The following is a 22,514-nucleotide window of genomic DNA, read 5'->3' as shown; positions in this document are numbered from 1 at the left end:
ATCATCTGTAGTTACTTTGAGTAACAGTTTAGTACATACAGTTGCTTAAATTTTTTTATGAGCTGCAACGTGTGAAGAATACAATATGTAGATTTTAAAAACTATTTTTAGAAAGTAACAACACTTGGAGTTACATAATATATCAGGCATTTTTTTATTATGCCAAGAACATGAAAAATCAACCATTGCAAGCTGTCTGAAGAATAAAGTGTATCAAAAGAAAGTCTGAACCAACACATATCAGAGAATTGCATGCCTCTTAATTTTTCTTGAATATATATACATACATATAAATACACACATCCAACCTTAAACTAGGAAACAGAATTTCAGGTTTGCTTTGCAGCTGAATTTGCTAATCTGCAAGTTTCTTCCTGCTCCTTGAAAAACTGTCACATACAAAGATTAAATACTACTATTAAACAGTTAAAAAACTTTCATTATCAGGAGGAGTTCAAATCTGTTCTTTTCCTATCCTGCAAGTACAGGATATATCTACGTGTAGATTCTCCTACGTTCTATATGTATCATATACACTATCATGCCAGAAAAATGGAGTATCTGTGATTTATGCCAGTCATTGACACTGAACTGAGTGGAGATGCCTGACACTATCTCTGTACTTTATTACTCTCAACACACACTTATGTTAGCATTTAACACACCAGTGTTAGCCATTGCCTTCTTACAGAAAAAAAACACATCCTAACAACCAAGAAGCATCAGAACGCATGAAAAATGTTTTGATTGGTTGAAAAATGCTACATTTATATTTGTGTCCTACAGCTAACAAACCCTGTAAGAATATGAACCAGTCATAAAAAAAAAACAGTGATGGATTTATATCTTTAAGGGGAGAAAAAGAAAAGAAAGAATAGCTTCTGAAATGCAACAAACACACTCTAACTTTTTAATCTGTTTTTTACTGCAACATAATCAGAATTAATAGCAACAATAGGAGACAGACTAGTGCGCACAGTAAGAGTTTAAACATAAGAAACATTAGGCATGACTTTTGACTGTACTTAAGGTGGTTGAGCCACTAAGCTATCTTGGAAAATCAGTAAGGGCAAAGAACCATACTCACTTAAACAATACAACTTGAGTTGTTCGGGATAACACTAAAGGATTTAATTTTGCCATGGTAGTTCTGAAATAGTATCCTATAACGAAATACGCTCAAATAATCATTCTGCATATTTCCAATAATCCTTTTTGTTAAATAACTGAAAATTAAAGAAGGAACATTTAAAAATGTTAAATGGAGAAGAAAGACATTGGCAAATGGCTTTGCAAAAGAAAGAAATCTTCTATCCAAAAAGTAGTTTAAGAACTGTGGTATGAATTTGTCATAGATAAAACCCTGTGAGGGACATCAGAGAACCCACAAATATTTATGGAATGAACCGCAATCTGTATACAGAAGTTAGCAAATGTTTCATTACAAATGGGGTACTGTTTTCCCAGTAACAGAAGCACACAACTTGCATTGTATTTAACTTGAGATCCTGCTATAATTAAAAATACTACAAAGAAAAAAAGTCTGCTTTATATATTACTGGAAAATACTTTTCAACAAACAAAACATTTATTAAAACCAAATCTGATGGAAATGATATTTACTCATAGACAGTTAGGAAGAAAACTGTATACAATAAGAAGTTTTCAAAAGCTTTCCTGAATTATTTTAGAAAAAATTATTTATCATAGTCCAGACGTTCATATGTTGATTTTCATTATATAAGACAGAAAAGTAACCTTGATATGTGGATTCAATCACATATTTGAAGACTCAGAAAACAAAACACTGGGGAAAAAAACTGTAAGGAATTTGTGTAAAGTAACTGAACATTACTTAAGTAAGTTGCATGGGGAGACCACTCTAACTTTTAAAATGGCATTAATTCCTAAGGACCAGCTAATTATTTTCTCCCACATTAACAGAAACTCAAACACCTCCCCTCATTCCCTCCAGTATTTTATAGTAATGGGCAAAATATAAAGCTACTTGGTTAGAGAAAAAGAAAGATTAAAGCGAGGTAACTTGAAAGAAGAAAAGAAATGTAAAAACTTCAATAATGTTGCTTTATAACATAAAACATACAACACAACTCATATAAAAAAAATAACTCTAGCTTTCAGATTTCCTTTTATTTTCCAGTTTTACAGCTTATCTGAAAAATTTTTCATTGCATTCAAGTTGCTGAGTATGTAAACTGTGAAAGGTATCCTGGGATTTTAAAATGGTATTTAATGTCTTTTTTCTTTGTCTCTGTGCCCTTTTTGTTTACCCTTTTAAACTGTTACAGTATGTTTAATAATGTCAATGCTGAATCTGAGAATTTTATTGAAATTTTTAGTTCACAGTGTCAGATTCTGTGCTGTGTTTCAAAAGCCCAAAGCATGATGGCAGATTAAACTGATCCAAGCCCAGGCTGCTGAAACACTAGCTTTTTGCCAGGGCTAATCCTTGTGCTCCTATACAATAAATAGGCTCAAGGCAATAACCTGACTGAGAAAAATTGCCTGATGTCCCCAAATTTTTTGAGCTCTCTCAGTCAGCTCACTATACACAAGCACAACCAGCAACACCATGATGCTGCATAGAGAAGTAGGTCTTAGAACAGCTCAAGTTTAGATTTGCACCTTATGTGGCACGAAACTCACTGCCCAAATAAGATTGTGGCTAAAGTAATGTTAAAAATCAACATTCTATTCACCCTGCTCTGGGCTGCCCCATGGAAAGCCAGGGCCACGCTTTCCTCCTTTAGCCCCTTCACTGGGAATGGCTAGTCTGTACTTGCTTGGTGAGAGACTTCTCTACTCAAAGAGCTCTTCAAACATCTGATATGTTTTCTCTCCACCATAGTAAGTCAAGAATTAATTTGAGGAAGAATTAACAGTTTGAAAACTATTTTCAAATGGGAAGTAGGTCCGTTATTAGAGTTAAGGGAAGCAAATAGTTACACAACCTGATTTCAGCGAAGAAGGTGTGTTGAGGAGAAAGACATGAGATTTCTGAGGAGTTAATTCAAAATATGCAAAAGGTAATGAAACAGAAGGGAGAAGAAATGACTCTTCCCAGGGAGAAGATGACAATAACTGCAATAACCTTAAGGTCTCAATAAAAAACCCCCAGCTATTTATCATCTAAAAGGTTAGGAAATATCACGGCAAGTAGTTCAAAATATTGAGCATTTCAGTATATAAAATGACAACAGAATAAAGTTTAAAAGGATTAAAACTAACCAAAATTCAAACAATGTTTGTTTGATTTTGATTGGCTTCTCTACAATAGCCTTCATCACAGCACAATTGCAGTTTTTTGGAAAAAAGGAAATGGAAAAAAAAAAAAGGAAGTTAAACAGCACCTCAAAGCAGTACAAATAAAGGAAATCTCAACCTATCCTCCAGAGTCACCCTAAACATATTACAGATTCCAAAACTGAAGTTGTATGAACTTCACATGTCAAGCTCCATACATACTACACAGAAAATACTAATTGACTGTGTTAAAACAGTATTTGAAACAGCAAGAAATGTCAGAAGGCCAAGGAAACTCTGAGTTCAGGCTGCCATGTATCTTTAACTGAGCATTGCCTTTGCAGAACATACAGTAGTTAAGATCATCCGCAGCTGAGAAACCTTTTTATAGAACAAAGTGTAGCGCACTGGCACAACACAGAGAAAGCAACGCCCTCGTGAAAGTTTTGCTTTACAACTGCTATTTACTTCTGACCTTAAGCTGTTAAATGATGGCATCTTGATTAAATAGTCAAAGAAATGGAGTACATACTACAATAAATTACATAAAATATGGTATTGAACACCTCGTAGACTCCTTATTTGAAGAGATGCTTCATACATGCCTGTCTCCCAAGTTCACAGCTGAACTGTCTGACCTGAGAATGTCACAGCCTGAACTCACAGGCCAGTCTGAAGGGAGTCTGAAAACCTATTCCCAGTTTAGTCCTAAATCACACACAGGTGTCAGTGAGAATGAGTTATACCTGAATAATGAAACGATCATAACAACATTGTAAACTCAAAAGCTTTACCAGAAAAACTAAATGTAGTTGCCCTAAGCACTGAGATCTTCACTCTACTGTGACTCCTTCACCATGTCGCCAATGGGCTAGTGGGAGGCGAACAGCCAAAACAAGGCTTGAACATGGAGCATGAGGTTGTTACCATTGTATTTGCCTGCTGAAGTGGGTGTGCAAGCCAGGCAGAGCTAGCCAGGCATTGATCTGGAACTGGTACACGAGGCCAGGGTAGACCACTGCATTGCCACCGCATCGATCACTGCTAAAGAACAGCCATCTCCACAAGGTGCCCAAGCTCAGAGTGGTTCTCCTCACCATGCCTCACCATTGGAGTCCCTCCCAAACATGTGAGCATGTTCCCATGATCTTCCAGGTCAAACTTGGAGGAATTTGAGAGATCTATGAAGATGCTCTTTGAAATCTCTCTGTTTCTAGAGCAGGACTATTGGGCACACATAAACACATCTCTCTGAATCTCCATAAAATTAATTTCCTTCCTCCTCCCTGCTCCTCCTCATGCAGGGCTGGGATGCTGCTAAGGTGAAGAACACATTTGTGCAAATACTTCAGTCAAGTCAGAAGCAATGCGCTCAACTGAAAGGAAGGAAGAACTTTGTAGATAGAATGCATATTAAGTTCTCAAAACAAAATTGAAATTAACAATAAATCACTGAAGAGAGATGTTATTTTTAATATTAAAATATTTTTAAATACAAGCATTGTTCGAGAATTACTAGAATACTTCAAAAAATAACTTTTAATAATTTTATAGATTTCACCTTTGTCTGAATGAATTGGTTGTTCCTTTGAATTCATTCTTTATTTATATTTACTTGACTTTTTTTCATGACATATTTCATTAAGTTTCCAAAAGAGCTGCTCTTATTAACAACAAATGGATGCTTGAATTACACAATAATGGCAGTGCTCTTTGACAGGAATGTTTATATAAAGCATATTTCAATTTGCTTTCTATGAGGAACTGCATGAAGAAACGAAAAATTATTCTAAGAATCAGATAAAAAAATTCAGAGTTACAAAGTGAAAGAGAAAATACAAAGTGGGTCTATGTACTGAGCACACAGATTAAATTGACGAATTAAAGTGAAAAATAAAGTTGTCAAAATGCTTTTCTTTTTATGAAATTTATTTTGACTATCATATTATAAGGAAATGTATTTTAAATATAGATATTTAGGCAAATTAGTTATGTATTATTGCCAATTCCAGTAAAACTGACAATTAAGGAAATTTCAAATAAAAATACAACTGATAGTTAAAGCTGAACATTTCTGAAGTTGAATTCCAAATATAAATTTAGCTTTGAATAGCTTTTGGTATTAGGTAATTAACAAGCTACATTTCAGAAACTAAATGGGTAGTTCCAGCTGTTATTGTACAATTAGTTTCCACTGAAGTTTTTAAATTAATAACTGCTGCAATAGCCTCAAACATGCCAATGTTAATTAGGAGTGGTGTTTCCATGTAATGCTATCCACATATACGAATATTTTATTTGGTCTAAGCAGACGTCGTCTCCCCCCCCCACCCCATATCTAAAGATAGAAGAGAAGAGAAATGTAAAGCAGAAGAAGCTTCCAAGCCCTATTCCAGAGAGAGGTATAGGATTCTTATAGGTAAAGATGACTTTCTTAAGGTCTTTATGCTAAAAAAAAGCATGGGCTCAAGTACAATAGCAAAGGACAATATTCAGAACTTGCAGTTTAATATTAATACTTTGATTTAAACCCCAATTCAACAATTAATAAAGCTAAAGATTATTAAATGTAAAAAAATATAATTCCATATCCAAATCAAATGTAGGGAGAAATCTTGTTTTAAAAAAAGACTTATCTTGAGGAATAAAAATATCCTAGTCTGAAACCTGAAAAATCAGAAAATAAATTATAGAAATAAGTTTAAAATATTCACTGTTACAATTTTTTTGCCTTAACACAGAAAGAAAAGAACTGAAAATGGACATAGAGTAACCCTGTTTCCTAACTTCTATGCAATAAAAGAAATACCTCTGCTTGAAATACAATTTTTTTTTCCCTAAGTTATTTTCCCACATAACATTATCTCTGCAGTTTTAAACATTTTGAAACTAAAGAAAAACTATGATAGAGATTTTATGATGCGCTGTAACTTTTACTTTTCTAATTCCCTATGGTACATATCCATATTTGCTCACAGTTCCGTCAAAAACTATGTACGCATATATTTTTTCACTGATTATCTTTGTTGCTTTTATTCAAAGAAAAATAAAGAAACTCAGGTCAGTGTTAGCTAATTCCTTGTTGGCCTACCAAATAAGCTTCAATGAAGTATTAAAAAAAAACCCAAAGTAAAACAGAAAATAAGTTTTATTAGAATCTTTATAAAACAATCAGCACTTAAAAGGAAATAATTCATATTAGGTGCGTATTCTGGGGAACACCTAGTTATCTGAACATTAAAAACTTCTGTGCAAAAAAAGATGATTTTTTTTTTTTAAACTATTAATGGGTTTGAAAAGGAAAGCCTTTTTACTCATACCACAGTTACAGAAAATCCAGGCTTTTTGTAACTATAATTTAAAGGTATACTTTTTTTGAATATAGATGTGTTGCACAGCAATTTAATACTGAACAAAAAATACTTCTGAAGAGAAGATGCTTATAGATGTGGGTGCTGTTGAAAAGTTTTGAAAAGCATTTGATTTTCCAAACCACATTTGAAAGAAAAAACAGATTTCCACACAGACTTCTGGCTATGTATGTGCTTCTTGCATAAACTCCTTCCATCATTCTTTCCTTCCCCTCACTCCAGTGTTATCAACACAGACACGCAAAACGGTTTCTTACTCCATTTTTTTAAACGGAAGGATTTTTTTTTAACCAATTATGTGCATTACCTGATTATTACAAGCATGTTCTAGATAAAGCTCCATGAAATAAAGATAAATAGCAAGTATTTTATCAGAAAAACAACATTGTTTTGTTATTTTAAATGTTTAAGAGCTAAAAAACCTTGGAAAGCAGTAACCTAGAAAAATGAAAAACATAATAGGTTAGATACATTTACAATACAGAAGATTTGTATAGATGAAAAGTTTTAAGAAAAAATCTTAAATAATTTACAGCTACCTTTTCACGATTAAACACTTTACATGTAATTTTTTTTGTTTGGGGGAGGGTGTGTGGTGGTGTTTAAAGAATTGCCATTTACATTCACAAATTGAAAACAGTCTAAGGACAGCTTTACGCTTTGATCTATGAAAGATCTACACATGAAAATGACCATGGAACATTGAGACCTGGACTATTAAGCTTTGATGTATGACACGAATGAAATCCTTGGATCTCAAAAATGATGAATCCAGAGCATGGACAACAATTAGATTCTTTATTGGCCAAGCTGAGGAAAGCTTGTAATTCTGTTCACCGAAACTTCCAGAACTTGATAGTTTAGCAATATTTATTTCAGACTTTATAAGCAAGGCCTTTTCACAAAAGCCTACAAGCAGCCTGTATTTTCTGTGCTCTGTCAGCCATTTCACTCTTTTCTTAATAGTATTTCACCTCAAAGTTATTTACTCTATCTGTTCATGAGTACTCCCTAAAATTCTATTAATTCATGTCTTAAGCCAGAGTTTGCTAAACCAACCATGCTGCGGATGATTGGCAATTACGTATATAATCAAGCAGCCAATTTGCATGGTATTTGGTATAACAGAGCCCTTACCCCAATATAGAAGTAGAACTAAATGTTATCTCAATTTCAACTCTGTGCTGCTTCATATTTAAGCAGAGCCATGCATTGTCTACTTATTTTTCAGTCAGAGAAACAGAATTGCTGGGTCTTGTGATGAAGTTTTCTCAACCATTTTCCTATTGATACTGTTCAGTTCTGTTGGTAGCTTAGCACAACTAGTGCTATTCATTGTTATAAACCCCCAGCATATACACTCTTTTTTTTTTAATTCAGTCCTTTTTATGTCATGTTTCCACTGACTAAAAGTGTTCAAGGATTCCAGTTGTGCTCAGCTTAATTGCACTAAGCACTGTTTGTATACACAGGAAAATACTGTTGTAATCTAAAAAGGTGACAAAATTATGTCACAGAATGTGAGATAATTGGGCAGAAAACTGGTTAAGATGACTACAGACATATTTGATTAGTTCCACTTCTTTAAACCATTATAATTTATTCATGCTGATATTCTACATTAGTCACTTGTATTAAAAGAGAAAGAACTAAGGAAATGACAAAGGGAAAACATATGAAGACGCATAAAGGAGGAAATGTGGCTTTTCAAGCTACTGCAAGAGATGCTACTCTGTTTGCTGTAGCCATCTCCATACATGGATAAGGATCTTCTGGCCTGATGCCCTCAGAATTGCTTTATATCCATCAGAAGTCTGTTCTTTTGATAAGTGATTATGAAACAGATCTAAATAATCTGCTAAGTTTGTTGTCTGGAGAAAGACTAGAGCAACTGCTTTGAGTAAGAGGCTGGACTAGATGAACTAGAGAAGTCCCTTCCAACTGAAATTATTCCATGATTCTATGCTTCGTTTGGATTTTTGAAACATAATCAGCCACATAACTGCTTTTATCACTCTCCACATAAAAACATATATTTAAGTTTTCAGAGAAGTGATCACTGCTAATGAGAAATCTTAACTGATGTCCTCCAAAGCGAACAAAGCATTACTACAAACACCACAACTGCTGAAAACGTCTGTGCAATTGGCATACAGTTAAATTCTTAATTTCTTCACACTAGCACTGTAGCAGAAGCATACCTTTGATGTTAGGTACCAAAGAATCCATAGGTGAGAGAATTTTATGAAGATCTTCAGGAAAAAAAACTTCAGTTGGAATTTTTATCTTACTAGACATGACAGAGCCAAACAAGAGCAAACACAGGACTGAGAAATGCAATTTTTTGCCTCCAAAGAGATGCTTGTTTTTCCCTGTAGTTACAGCATTTATGAAATTCTCCTCTGATGTAATTTCTCTGATATCAAATAACTGGCTGACTTTCACTCCATCTGAGTATTAACTTAGCTTTCCTATCTCAGCACTCTTCCTCCCCAAAACTGCTAGACTTTTCTCTGTTTTGTCAAACATATTTGACCATTCATTTGGCCACTTCAAAAGTTCTAACATACACAGCATGATCACACAAGCCAAGAAATGACCACATCATCTTGTTTTTCTGCAGCCTGCTGGGTTGTCTCCAAGCAGCAGCCTCCCCATCCAGTCCCAAGTTTAATATGTTCAGGTAACTAACACCCACAAAAACGTGGTTCTCCACCTCTTAGCAGAAACTTCATTTACTCTGACCATCTGACTCCTCCACAGTTTTAATTAACTGCTCTTCCTACTCTTTAGTCAGTCTAGGCATCTGCCTCACTTGCATCCTTCTCCAAAATCAACTTTACTCTGCCCCCTGGCCCCATCCCAAGGCCTTCTGATATCTACAAGAGTTCTGCTCCACAGAACTGGCAGTCTCTTGAAAGGAACATACAATTTTGGTCATATTGTTGAAGACAAACCCACCTTAGCTGGGGTTTATGAATCAGAAATTCACAAGCAATCATTAAAACAAACAAATCAACTCCTAGGATTTAGTAGGGGAAAAAAAAAAAAAAAAGAAAATGAGAAATTGTCTCTTACTATGACCAGCTAAAAATGTGTCACTGTACTTCTTTCAGGAGCCCTGTATTTACTGTTATGGCACATGCATCTTTGATTGCTACATGTATTAATAGTTGAAACTAAATTAGTCCATTTTCTACTGAAGGAAATAGTTATTTTTAGACTGATTTTTATATAGTATAAGAAAACTGAAGTTACTACGTCAATACATTTCTGTCCAACTTCCAATAATCACCTGAAAAAATATTTGTACCCAAACTTTTGGGACACATTATTTTCCCAACATTCCATTTTCAATTTAGTTCTCTCCCCAAGTTAAGCAAGCAAGTATTTTTCCTAAGACACAGGGGGAGGCACCTCAGCTTACAGGCCAGAAGTGGCCCAGTTTATTTAGTATGACTTGCAGCCATACACATTTACCTTTCACGCACTGGCATTCTGTTAATCATATATGAGCACATTCAGTTTTTCATTTTTGGGACATTGAATTTGTGGGACAAATTCAAAAGACATTTGGAAATTCTATTCAGCCTTTAGCCATGAAAAAGTTTCTCAGCCTTTCTTAAAAGAACAGTTTCTAAGAAGCAAAAAATTCCTCTTTCTCATGAAACACTACAAAAGTGACATTAATTGCATGTGGTTGTAGTTCAGACCTAAACAGAAGACTGTTTAAACCAAAGTGACACCGCAAATTAAGTTTGTATCCACACTCCAGAAGCACTGTAAAGACAGTGGTTCAGACAATGATTTATTTTCTTTTATTCTGTTAAAAGCAGCAGCAGCAAATTAGAGGAGAAGAGAGGTTGGAAAAAGACAGAAGATGACATGTTGGGATTATTAGAATGCTGTAGCAGCTAATTCTTCAGTAATCAGCAGGCCACTGTAATTTTTTTTTTCAGAATCTCTTAAGCTGGATATTGTACTACTTGTAACTGTTGATATTTACTGAGAAATCTTTCACCAAAATACATAACTTATACATTGTGTGGGTTTGCCTGGTTTATTACTTGATTTTTAAGCATTCTGTATTAGGTCCAGTTAGGCATTTTTGCTATCTAGTGCCATCTATAGTGGGCAGGTTAAAAAGGGAAAATACTATGTAAGTTAAGAAATCTCATATTAGGAGAAACAAATAAAAACATCAGGTGCACGTGTTAAAAATATTCCACTGTGGCTTTTTTACTTGAATACAAACGGTGTGTCCTGCCCTAACAATACAAAAATCTTATTTGCAAAAGAAAAACTGAAAAATCATAGAATCATAGAATGGTTAGGGTTGGAAGGGACCTCAAAGATCATCTAGTTCCAACCCCCCTGTCATGGGCAGGAAAACCCTCCACTACACCAGGTTGCCCAAAGTCTCATCCAACCTGGCCTTGAACACCTCCAGGGATGGAGCATCTACAAATTCTCTGGGCAACCTGTTCCAGTGCCTCACTACCCTCAGAGAGAAAAATTTCTTCCTTCTATCCAATGTAAATCTCCCCTCTTTCAGTTTAAATCCATTGCCCTTCGTCCTATCACTACATGCCCTTGTAAAAAGTCTCTCTCCAGTGAATGAGGTGAAATTAACTCCACTCACAACTCCAGTGGTCTAACAGTAGTGACTACCATGTAAGAAAATGGATGGCTATCTTCAGCTAGGCTTCTGTAACTACAGTATGTTCTGGATCAAAGAATATGTAATTTGAAAATGCATCTACTTTGACTCCAAACTCGAATCTTAATATTTTTAATTAAAAAAATATTAATTCATATTGCTCAAAAGTGTTGAAGCTTGCTTAAACAGATCAAAATAGTAACCCTCTTCTCAAAACCAAAAGACCACCCACTACCAACTTCAATATTGTCTCATAAAACTCCGCAAAGTAACTTGACACTCTGCCCCGACGTATTTTAAAAACACTAAAGCTAGTATAATTGGATGATTAAAGGAACAAAGATAAGACTGAGTCATTTGACAGCTGCTGAGAAATTAGAAGAACGGTCACTGAAGCAGTTAGGAGAAATTACTGAAAATGGTAGACATTTCTCAGAAAAAGACGCAGGAAGCATGATGTTGTGAGACTGGTCACAAAGAAGCCAGGAAAATCTCTTTTATCTGTGGGCACATTGAGAGTTGGATCAGGCCCTGCCACCCAAAGTTGTTGCTGGTGCCAGGCTGTGAGATTTCTTTCAAGAATGCTCCATAACACAATAGATACAAATACAATGCTCATTAAAAAAAAAAAAAAAAAAAAAAAAAGAAAGAATAAACTACTATAACTAAACATACAAGCAAAAAACCTAATTTAAATATTTCCACATGGAAATATCAACAAAAAGACTCCCTTACAACTTCTAAGTGATCAGAAGAGAAACTGGAGATATTTCATGGTCTCCTAAAAAACTTAGTCTTGACAAAAAGTAAAACTTGCTGTCATTTTCCAGGCAGTAAATGTTTTACTGCTGGGAAAAGATTTTGATGTTTGTAATTTCTATTGAAGAGCACTATGAAGTAGTTAAAAATATTGCAAATATTGCCACATCTGAAAAACAGACCAACAGGAAGTATAAGACACTTGTTCATCTGTATTTCTGTGACTTTTCTCACTTGGTCTTATTTGCAACCATACTTTCATGTCTAGCAACAGTGCCAACTCTACTAAGGATCATATATTACTTTTATCATGTTGATTACATATGTTCACCAGTTTTGCTGCCTATATATGATTAGTGTGGTTTGCACATACTTAGTGACACAATCCAGAGCATGACATTTTCACAGAAAATGTGTTTACTGGGAAAGAGCTCCTTAGAAGTTTGTGTTCCTTTCAGCTTTGATCTACATGACATCAAGAATCCTACAGTTTGAATATATGTTTACCATTTATATTATTAAGATCTATCTCCTTCACACTATATAGCTACTGAGCACTTTGGTAGTCACAGAAAATTTCCTTTTCTTTTAGGTGAACTTAGTAGTAGCTGAACAAAAGCAAGCCTCTTAAAATGTTCTCATCTGTGAGCTTAAGCTTCGCAATGACTTGACATTTAAATTCTGTTATTCATCAGCACTTCACAGAAGAACTTGATTTGTCTAAATGGATTTGAAAGCCCACAAGCGAAGAAAATCAGAAAAACCTGGTTTTGAATATCAAAAGATTGTATGTGAAAAGTATTTTTACAGGCTGCACGTACCCGTTTTATTGATCAATTAACTTCTCCCAAAATGAATTTTTCTGAGACCATATATGAAAACCCAAACCCTTCCCCCAACACTTACTGATAAATGTCTTTTCTGAGCACAGCTCTACTAAGAGGGTTGTCAGCTTGAGGAGCCATAGAGACAGATCCAATCTTGAGAACCAAAGTGTCTTCTTTAATTGCTGGATTACCTGTAGGTAGAAGAAGAGAAAATGTGTTTGATTAAAAGTCCAGAGCACACAGCACAAACACTGAAAAACTATTTCCTAAAAAAATATAAATAACAATGTCTGCTAAGATTCAGTTCTGCTCAGGAGCTACTACTAATTAAAAAAAAAAAGAGTGCCATAAAAACTACAGCAGTGTTGTGATACATAAAAGACAAAACTATTGACATTTAATTTCCCCACAGAGTTTTATCCCCCAACTAAATTCTGGTCTGTGACTTCTCATTTTCTCTGATGTTTTTTTATTTCCTTTTTTCTTTTTTGTCCAAAACTATGTTGATCCCACAGACTTCTTTGTGATCTGTCTGTTTCTCCAATAATTATTTGCTGAAATACCAGCGTGTAAAGCACTCTGAATCATGTACCCTTTTTAATACAGGCCTAGGTCCTTTAGATGTTAAACACTGCATGATATCGCAATGTAACCATACTAGAAGCATTTGGGTTGCAACACACATGAAAAGTTCAAACACAAGGACTGAAACAAGAGAATCTGAAATCTGACACACATACAAAGAACAAGATGTACTGGACAGTAAATCCCACATCAATAACAAAATTACTCCAAGAAGAAAAATCTCTGCTTTCCACTTCATCTCCATCATATTCAAATTTCAGCCACATGTACAAATTCTTAGTTTTAAAAGCAGTGGTCATACTAGATGGAAAACCAAAGTTCGTCCAGAAAAAAATAGCACCACATTTCTTGTAGCAAACTGTAAGTTTCCTTATAGGAAAAGACTGAGTCTACTGCACCTCCTCTGCAGCAGACAGACATACTTAAAGCATTTGGATAAGCTTCTGCACAGAAGCTTCTGCTTCACAGTAACTAGGACGCTCCTGAGAACATGTGATGCAAGTTCCAATAGTCCATCATCTGAACTGGAACAGTTCACTTCAACACCAGCGTGACACCTAACAAAGACGGAACAACATCACACTTGCTCCCGTGTCCAAGGAAATTCTGCAAGACTCTCATATATGAGTTCTGAAAACGAAATGATAGTAGCAGAACAGAGTTTAAATTTACTGAAGAGAGAAATGCTTGGTGTAGAAAGAACCAGCGAAATCCGTGAGCTTAAAAAACAGCTTCTCCAGATCCGTTGATGTCTTGGTGAATAAGACACCATACCTTGCAGCTATATATATATATGCATATGGATATTTTAAAATAGATATAAGAAATCACAGAATTCACATAAATTCTGATGTGATATTTTGAAGCAACTGTAGATAATACCGCAGTAAACGTGCAGCAGACTGGTAACACAAGTTCTGACACAAGTAAATCAGAACACAAGGGAGTTACTTAAAAGAACCTCATGTACTCCAAGAGCAAAGTCAAATCCTTTAGTTCCCAAAGCAGAGCAAAACCATACACAGAAAGTTTGGTTGCCAGAACTAAGGTGAAAAAGTTAAGCTGACAACAAAATCCTGTTTGCGCCTAAATCAGAAACCACATTTTCAACATTCAAATCAAAAAATAAGTGAGACATAATACTAAGTACTAGAATTCCTGCCACTGTACACTTAACATGTTGGATTTTTTTCTTCTGATACATAAGAAAAAGGAGTGAAGGTATTAAATATACTGCATATTTGCAACTTAATTAGGTGGAAAATGCCTTATTCTGAAAATTGGTCCTTAAAAATATATATCTTAGGCTAAGAATTTTAATTTGTCTTCCACACTTAGCAAAGCACAATAAACTACTCATCACAGTCTCTATTAGGTAAGCGTTTCAGGATTTTTTTGTCCAAGGTTGGACATGGTTCTTTTGTGTACAGCTTCCTGTAGGTCAAGGAATTAAGTCTATCTTAAAACAGAAAGAATTACAGGCATTAATATTTTCAGCTGGTTTCTAATGAGTAGTAATCCAAGTCGTGACTTAGGATGAAGAATTCATATTTCCATTCATTAACCCATGATTTCTCCCATTAGCTTTTCAAAAGATGGGAACGATGTAGTAAACACAACCAAAGTCATTACAAATATTTAAAAATTTGAGGAGGAAAAAAGTCTACACTACTAGATGATTTAAGTACAATATATGAAAAACTTACAGATCCAGGTATAATAATGTTCGCAATCTCACTTGGTTTTACCCACTCACCTCACTTTTCTTTTTGCTGAGCTAAACACATTACGCTCTTTAAATCCTTCCTTGTAAGGCTTCTCCAGCACATGATTAACATTTGTGGTGGTTTTAAGCTCCCTATCCAGTTTTATCAATTCCCATTTTTATAAAAGAAAGCAAATTGGATGTGATATTCCATCATCTGCCATATGCCCAAGAGCAAGGTCCTGCACAAATACAGGCTGGGCAGAGAATGGATTGAGAGCAGCATGAAGGAAAATGACTTGGGAGTGCTGGTTGATAAGAAGTTCAACATGAGCCGGCAATGTGTGCTGGCAGCCCAGAAAGCCAACTGTGTCCTGGGGCTGCATCCAAAGAAGCATGGCCAGCAGGTCGAGGGAGGTGGTTCTGCCCCTCTACTCTGCTCTTGTGAGACCCCACCTGGAATACTGTGTTCAGCTCTGGAGTTCCCAAGAAGGAACTGGAAGCTGGCGTGAGTCCAGAGGAGGGCCACGAAGATGATCCGAGGGCTGGAGCACCTCTCCTATGAAGACAGGCTGAGACAGTTGGGGCTGTTCAGCCTCGAGAAGAGAAGGCTCGGACTGATCTTATTGCAGCCTTCCAGTACTTAAAGGGGGCCTACAGGAAAGCTGGAGAGGGACTTTTGACAAGGGTATGTAGTGATAAGACAAGGGGCAATGGATTTAAACTGAAAGAGGGGAGATTTAGATTAGATGTCAGGAAGAAATTCTTCACTCTGAGGGTGGTGAGGCACTGGAACAGGTTGCCCAGAGACGTCGTGGATGCCCCATCCCTGGGAAGCGTTCAAGGACAGGTTGGATGAGGCTTTGAGCAACCTGACGTAGTGGAGGGTGTCCATGCCCACAGCAGGGGAGTTGGAACTAGATGATCTTTGAGGTCCCTTCCAGCCCCAACCATTCTATGATTCTATGATTCCATATGCAGAAGTACAGCTACTGCCCTTCACTGTCCACTGTGACCCTTTAGCTGTTTTCAGCCACTGTTTCCCAGGACAGTCTCTCCAGTTCTGAAGATAACAATCTGCATAAATTTTTTCCTTGATATATGATTTTAGCTTTAGAAGATTTAGTATATTTTTTACACCAGTGATGCAAGCACAGTGATCCAGATGCATGGCCTATACAGTCTTTAACATTATCTTCCTCGGGAAATTCTTTGCAACATAAGTTGACACTAGCAGCAATGGTTTTGTATTTACTTTCAGATTACTAAATATCAGTTTCATTTATTATTCCCAACTGACAATTATTTTTTTTAGCCTTCCAGTTAATTCATTTAACATTTCCACAGATATTGTATGGGAATGCATTTAAATTAGAATACCGTGAGACACAATGTCCCATTCCTTACAAAAGTCTCAGGATATCAGCTTTGCAAACATTTTATCAACTTAGAATTGTAACCATAATGAAGAATGAAAATCAGATGTGTTTAACAAGACAAATTTTCCATAAAACCATATTTATTCTTTATTATTCTGTAACAGAATTTTTTCCTTTACATTCTCTGAGGCAGAACAATAAAAGTACCTGTCTTAATTTTATTTGAACACTTTTCATTTTACTAGACACACCTTCAGCTGTCTAAAACCTGCTCTTCCAAGGTGTGTTAAAAATTAGCCTCAGCAGACTAAGAGCCCTGAGCACAAGTTACTCAGTCTGATTGATTTGAAATTGTTTAACAGTAAGCAAGGAGGATGTTACAGACCATATGTTATGACAGACTTCAAAGTAGGGAGTCAGGCCCAAGTGACAAGAATATATCACTTCTACAAATGCAGGACATACGTTTATTCAGTATGTTGCCTTTTCTTTTTCACTATCAACAAATTTGTCATGTCCTTTCCATATTTTACTCCTAGTTCATATTAAAAACGTTCCTATTATCCTCAAACCAGTCAGACGTGGATTTTCCCTCTCTTTACCACTTCTTCTCATTTTTTTTCAATTTAAAATTTTTATTTATAGTATTTTGCTATGAGTATTTCTTGTTTCTATTTGTTATATATTGATTTTATATATTTAGTTATCTTTACTTCATCACTAAGTGCGGCTGCTGGCCAGAGCTTGAAACACCACCTGATGTATTAACAAATCAAACCCTGAGGGAAAGCAGCATTGCTTATTGCCTAGGATAGAATGCTGCCCCCAAGTCCACCAAAAAAAGATATGTTAATCTGGCGCTGCTGCAAAAACCATGAAACTAAAATGTTATAAAACTGTGTGGGTGTATTCATGTGTGTATGTAAATTCCTCAGGAGAAAAATCACGGTTTTGATTATTTCATACTGTTTGTCTACCACAGTTCATGGTGCAAGTTTGGTTTTGGACTGCATAAATAAAGAACAGATTTGCCTTTTTTAACTCTAGATGTAAAGTCACAAATACATGTAGGTTTTTTGGGAAGGATAGTTGTGGTAGCTATCATCAGGCACAAGGTATGAACAACAGACAATTGACTAGAAGAGAAACTGAGGTAATTGTTTTTCTACTTTTACTGCAGTGACCACAACTTGAAACACACGAACCTTACTGGATTAAAAATCTCTCTTAATAAATGATGAATGAGGTTCTTATGGGGGAACATCTCCACAGTATGTAACACTTTTCTGACCTAGCACACCAGTAAATGTAGGTCATCTTCAACTCTTACTCCTTATTATTGTTTCTAATTTCTATTGTTCTTGAAGACAATATGCAGTAGAAGAGAGAAGTGATTTATTTCACATTCAGAAATAGACGAGAGTTTAGAAGAATCTGGGGTGAAAGAAGAAATGAAAGAAGAATGGTTCTGATTTTCATTGCAATGATATTTCAGAATTTTCCAGTGGAAGAGGTTATTAATATTTACTAAATATAATTTAGTAAAGCTAATCTTGAGCATTATTCTTTAAAAGCACACACCCATGCTTAACCATGACAATTCTGTTCTTTGCATGCATTTTCAAGCAAGAGATAGCAACAAGACGATGTTTTTTATAATTTCTTTTTAATGAAGTGTACAGCTACGGAGCTACAAAAACATACTTTTTAAAAAAAAAAGATTTCCTTGACAGCACGCCCTAGAACTTCCTTCCAACCAGAATCGTAATTCTTTCTTGCCAACACAGCCAGTCTAATTTTATCTTCCTGTGTTTTAAGCATTCCCAGTTGGAAAATTGTAGAGGATGCTGGCAAAAAAAATGATCTATGCAAATTCTCACTGTCTGCACTTCTTGCAATTAGGTTATGAGAAAAATTTAAAGACTATACTCTTAGGATTCTATTGAGTGCTATTGTATATAATAGTAAAAAAAAAACCCCATACCTATAGGACTTATGTAAACATATTGTAATAGCAATAAAACAAGTTTTTCCTTTATGTTTTTTAAATTTCTAAAAGAATTGTTGGCAATGGAAGTGATCACATTCCTGCTAACTGCTACACAGTGTAATTTTCATGTCAGCATCTCTTTATTTATAGATATAGATTGCAATAGGGATGTAAATATATTTTATGCATGAAGGGAAAACAATTTCTTAGAGAAAGAAAAGTATTATTTATAGATCAAATGGCTACTTACTGTTGTTTGAAAGAACAGTTTACGCTATCCACACCTCTGTGAACACCTGAAAGCCTCTTAGATAAGAGAGCCTGAAATGCTTCAACTAAGACTAAATAAACGATATACTCTGCTGGGCATCAATCACAAGGTACATTTTAATAATTTCCTCTAAACTGAACTAGAATATCTACCTGCTTCACTATTGCATGGTTTTCTAGGTGCCAATTTCCACAACAGCTAGGACTCCCTGCTTACACTGTATTGCTGGAACAGGCGTCTGTGGAAGACTGAACTGGTATCAGTGTAATGACACAAGAATCCCCACCGCAGAATTGGGTTAAGAGCTCTTTCCACAATTCTTGACCATTTATTTTTTTCTATAATCACATTTTAAATGCAAACTCTATAGGTACTGAGAAAGCAAAGATCAAAGAAATACCTAAAAAACTTTTTAGCAAATCTGAAGAGAAGTAGCATGAATGTTCGATGTTTCCTGACTCTGACCCTTACAACCGAGGGTCCTATCAACGGTCAGCAATTTAACTAAGTTGGAGTATTTGTCTACAATATTGAAAAGCAAAAAATCTCTAACATAAAATACTGTACCTTCTGCAGTATGACGATCTTCTTCATTTTTGGGAAAGAAGACTCTTATTACACCAGTGTTGATATAAATCAAGGGCAAGTTGCGGGAAGTTAGAGCATGAGTTCTCATAGGTTGGCCTGGTGATTTTCTTTTCTCCTTTTGACTCCTCGGCAACCTGGCTTGAAAAATGCTTGCAATTGCATTAAGTAAAGGAAAACAGAGGACCACATCAAAGGCCTGAGCAGAGAGAAGGATCTCATGAAGAAAGTGAGGAGAACCATCAGTGTGACCTTCTGATAGCTTCTGGAATGTTCTTCGTTCATTTCTTGATATCAGTTTGTGCCGGACATTTTTTGTCACAGCTTTGGTATAAGTGAGAGAGAGAAACCCATGTTGTTGGTGCGAGCCATCTAAAAGTTTCGCGGTTGTCTGTTTCAAGGAAAAAAAAATAAATGAAGTGATGCAAAAATATACACATATAACATCCATCAATTGCCATATTCTCTGCTAGTTAGGTTTTTTAGGGTTCTATATTTTCTAACTTGTTTCCAGTGTCTCTGAACAGAAGAAAAAAATATCTTTAAATTTTTTGAATGGACAACTAGACCACAGCATGTCCACATTTCACTGTATTCTGTCAGTCAAAACTATGAACTGCCAAATATTTTTTTCCTTTCTAATTATTTATGTTGTATGAAATTCAAATCCAATCAGCCAAAAAAAATTCCATATATTTGGAAGTTTAAATTTACCAAAAATTTTCTGATAATTTTTCAGTTAAATATTTTGATTTCTTCTCCACTTTAGACATTTTAGAAGTTGATCTTACTCCCTGGCACTATTCTGTTCCTTCTGTATGTGCAAACACCACAGGTGCTAAAATAACGCTTGGGAGCTGAGACAGCTTCACATCATCTAAACATGGGTGCATAAACCACCCATAGTCAACTAAATACTTGTAAGAATTGAGCTGGTTTTGCCCTCATCACCTCTGAGTGTTTAAACAGAACAGCTGTACCATGTGCTAAAGCACATCACTTAAAGATACATTGCACTGTACTTTAGAAATGGCAGATTCCTTCACTCAGTAGGACAGATTTCCTAGATAAAGATGACAATTAGATGCTTAGCTCCCAGAAGACATAGTACAGTTTTCATACTATCTTCGAAAGTCTTTCAGTCATACATTGCTAGTTAATGAAAAATGTAAAAGTAATAACTTTGTTGTCCTAAAACTAGGACACTAGGAAAACCATTATTTTAACAGTGCAACAAACATTTTGATAGAAATCTATAAGATTGTTTAAATATTAACTTTAATCACGCGAGCAGAAACGAAAGCAACTATATTTGCAAGTAGTTGCTTTTTTCAGCAAGTACGATTTATATGACTTTATAACGAAAAACAATTTAATGTAATTTAAACCTTGTTAATAGAAGAATAACATCTCTTTCTTAAATAAACAGGATACATAATCATAAAAGTTTCAAGTTTTTCAGCATTTAAGCTAAGCAAATTTAATTTATTTCTTATAAGAACTGAATCAAGCAGAGTAAGAGAAAGTACTACCAATCAATAATCACAATGCAAGTAAGTCAGACTGCACAGAACTTCCACTAATATAAAAAAGATTCTATACAGCCATACATTTGTGAAGATAAAAAGCCCAATGTCATAACATATAAAGTCTTTCAAGGATAAACAGGCAAGAAAAAAACAAGTTAAATCTCTCACACACTGAGATATTCTGAGTTAGCAAGTAACGTTTCAAGCATTCAAAAGGAAGTGTCAAATATGAAACTGTTAATTGTTGCATTACTACAATTATAAAAACTGATTATAAAAGGATGCAGAAAAGTATATTGCAGTAATACAAAGTACTTAAATCCCTAAACAGATACCAGAATTACATGAACAAATTGTAGTGTTCAGTACTGGCTTCTATATATTTGGTCTCCAAACATTACTGTATGTGCTCACTTTTAATATAAATGAATCCCAACGACTTCAGTGGATTTTTATGCACCAGGTTTGGAACCTCATTCCCATATATAATAAAAAATAACTGACAACTATTACTAAAGGATAAGAGGGAAATAGCACAACTAATATAATCAATTAAACAATATATATATTCAGTACCAAAAAAATTTAGGTAACAAGAAACTAAAGCCATTTGGGATTAATTATTTTTTTACTCCAATTGGCATTTATTAGTGGAAGTTCTGTAGTAAAAATTTTTAAAAAAGATTCTTACAGAAGGAAAAAAGCCAGAGAAATTACTGAAAGGGTCCTGCTTGCTGATGGGTCGAACCAACAAGGTACGTCTGTTCAGCTTGTCAGTACAGGAAAGGAACACACCTCCATATTGCCCCAGAGACCAAGAATCTTCCCCAAAGCTTGAGGTAATGAACAAGGCATGGAAAAAGGGAAGACAAAAAGCAATAAAAATAAAATAATACTTGATATAAGCAAAAAAAAAATTACATTAAAATTGCACGGTTCTATATAACTGCAAGATAAAGCCTATGCCATTCCATTTCCTAAAGCTGAAATTCAATCAGATCAAGCAAAAAAATGGTAAATAAAGAAATTTTGTAAAATTTTATGTGAAAGGACAATCTATAGCAAGAGGTCAAGACTCATGAGAGTAAAAGTATAGTAAAATCCTGCACAGAGAAGAGAGACTTACCCCTGGATTTTCAGCAGACAGCTTTATTAGAATGAAGCAGAGAATGATTACAAGAACCAAGTAACTGTGAACGAAAAGCTGTACTCGTATACATTATAAAATCATAGTATTATTTAGAAAAAATGAGCTAGTAAGTATTAAAATGTGCTTTGCACTACAGTTCTTGTAATAATTCTGTTTAATATATATGTAAGAATAAAGAAAAATACTTTGCTTAAGAAGAGCTATTGAGGCAAACATCTTAGTTTGCTAAAGAAATCTCACCAAAAGCTTTTCTCTGCATTGTAGAAATACTCCTTCAAAATGTCCTGACTGCCAGTCTCCCCCTGGCCTGGAAGATAGAACATTCACCTTATCTATTCTCTGCTTTTGGTTTTAGTCCGCAGAGATTTAAAGATAGAGAAAGGTATTCTGAAGAGATTACGAAATATAAATGAGAATAGCAATAATTTTGTCAAGTGGA

The 22,514-nt window shown here is 35.1% G+C and overlaps 1 protein-coding gene across 6 annotated transcripts in view; it reads right to left on the bottom strand.

The window, feature by feature from the left end:
• Positions 1-22,514, bottom strand: part of VPS13B (vacuolar protein sorting 13 homolog B) — a 500,947-nt gene that overhangs the window by 191,084 nt on the left and 287,349 nt on the right. For all 6 annotated transcript variants that reach the window (XM_086608763.1, XM_086608762.1, XM_086608766.1 and 3 more), the window contains exons 28-30: positions 21,617-21,758; positions 19,379-19,787; positions 12,961-13,072 (exon numbers count right to left, since the gene is read on the bottom strand). In XM_086608763.1, coding sequence (XP_086464889.1) covers positions 12,961-13,072; positions 19,379-19,787; positions 21,617-21,758 — 663 coding nt within the window. The remainder of the gene's footprint in view (positions 1-12,960; positions 13,073-19,378; positions 19,788-21,616; positions 21,759-22,514) is intronic.

Source organism: Tauraco erythrolophus, chromosome 3 (assembly GCF_009769465.1).
Source record: "Tauraco erythrolophus isolate bTauEry1 chromosome 3, bTauEry1.pri, whole genome shotgun sequence".
NCBI classification, from domain to species: domain Eukaryota; kingdom Metazoa; phylum Chordata; class Aves; order Musophagiformes; family Musophagidae; genus Tauraco; species Tauraco erythrolophus.
Note: the sequence above shows the minus strand (reverse complement) of the source record. Positions and strands in the feature narration are given on the sequence as shown.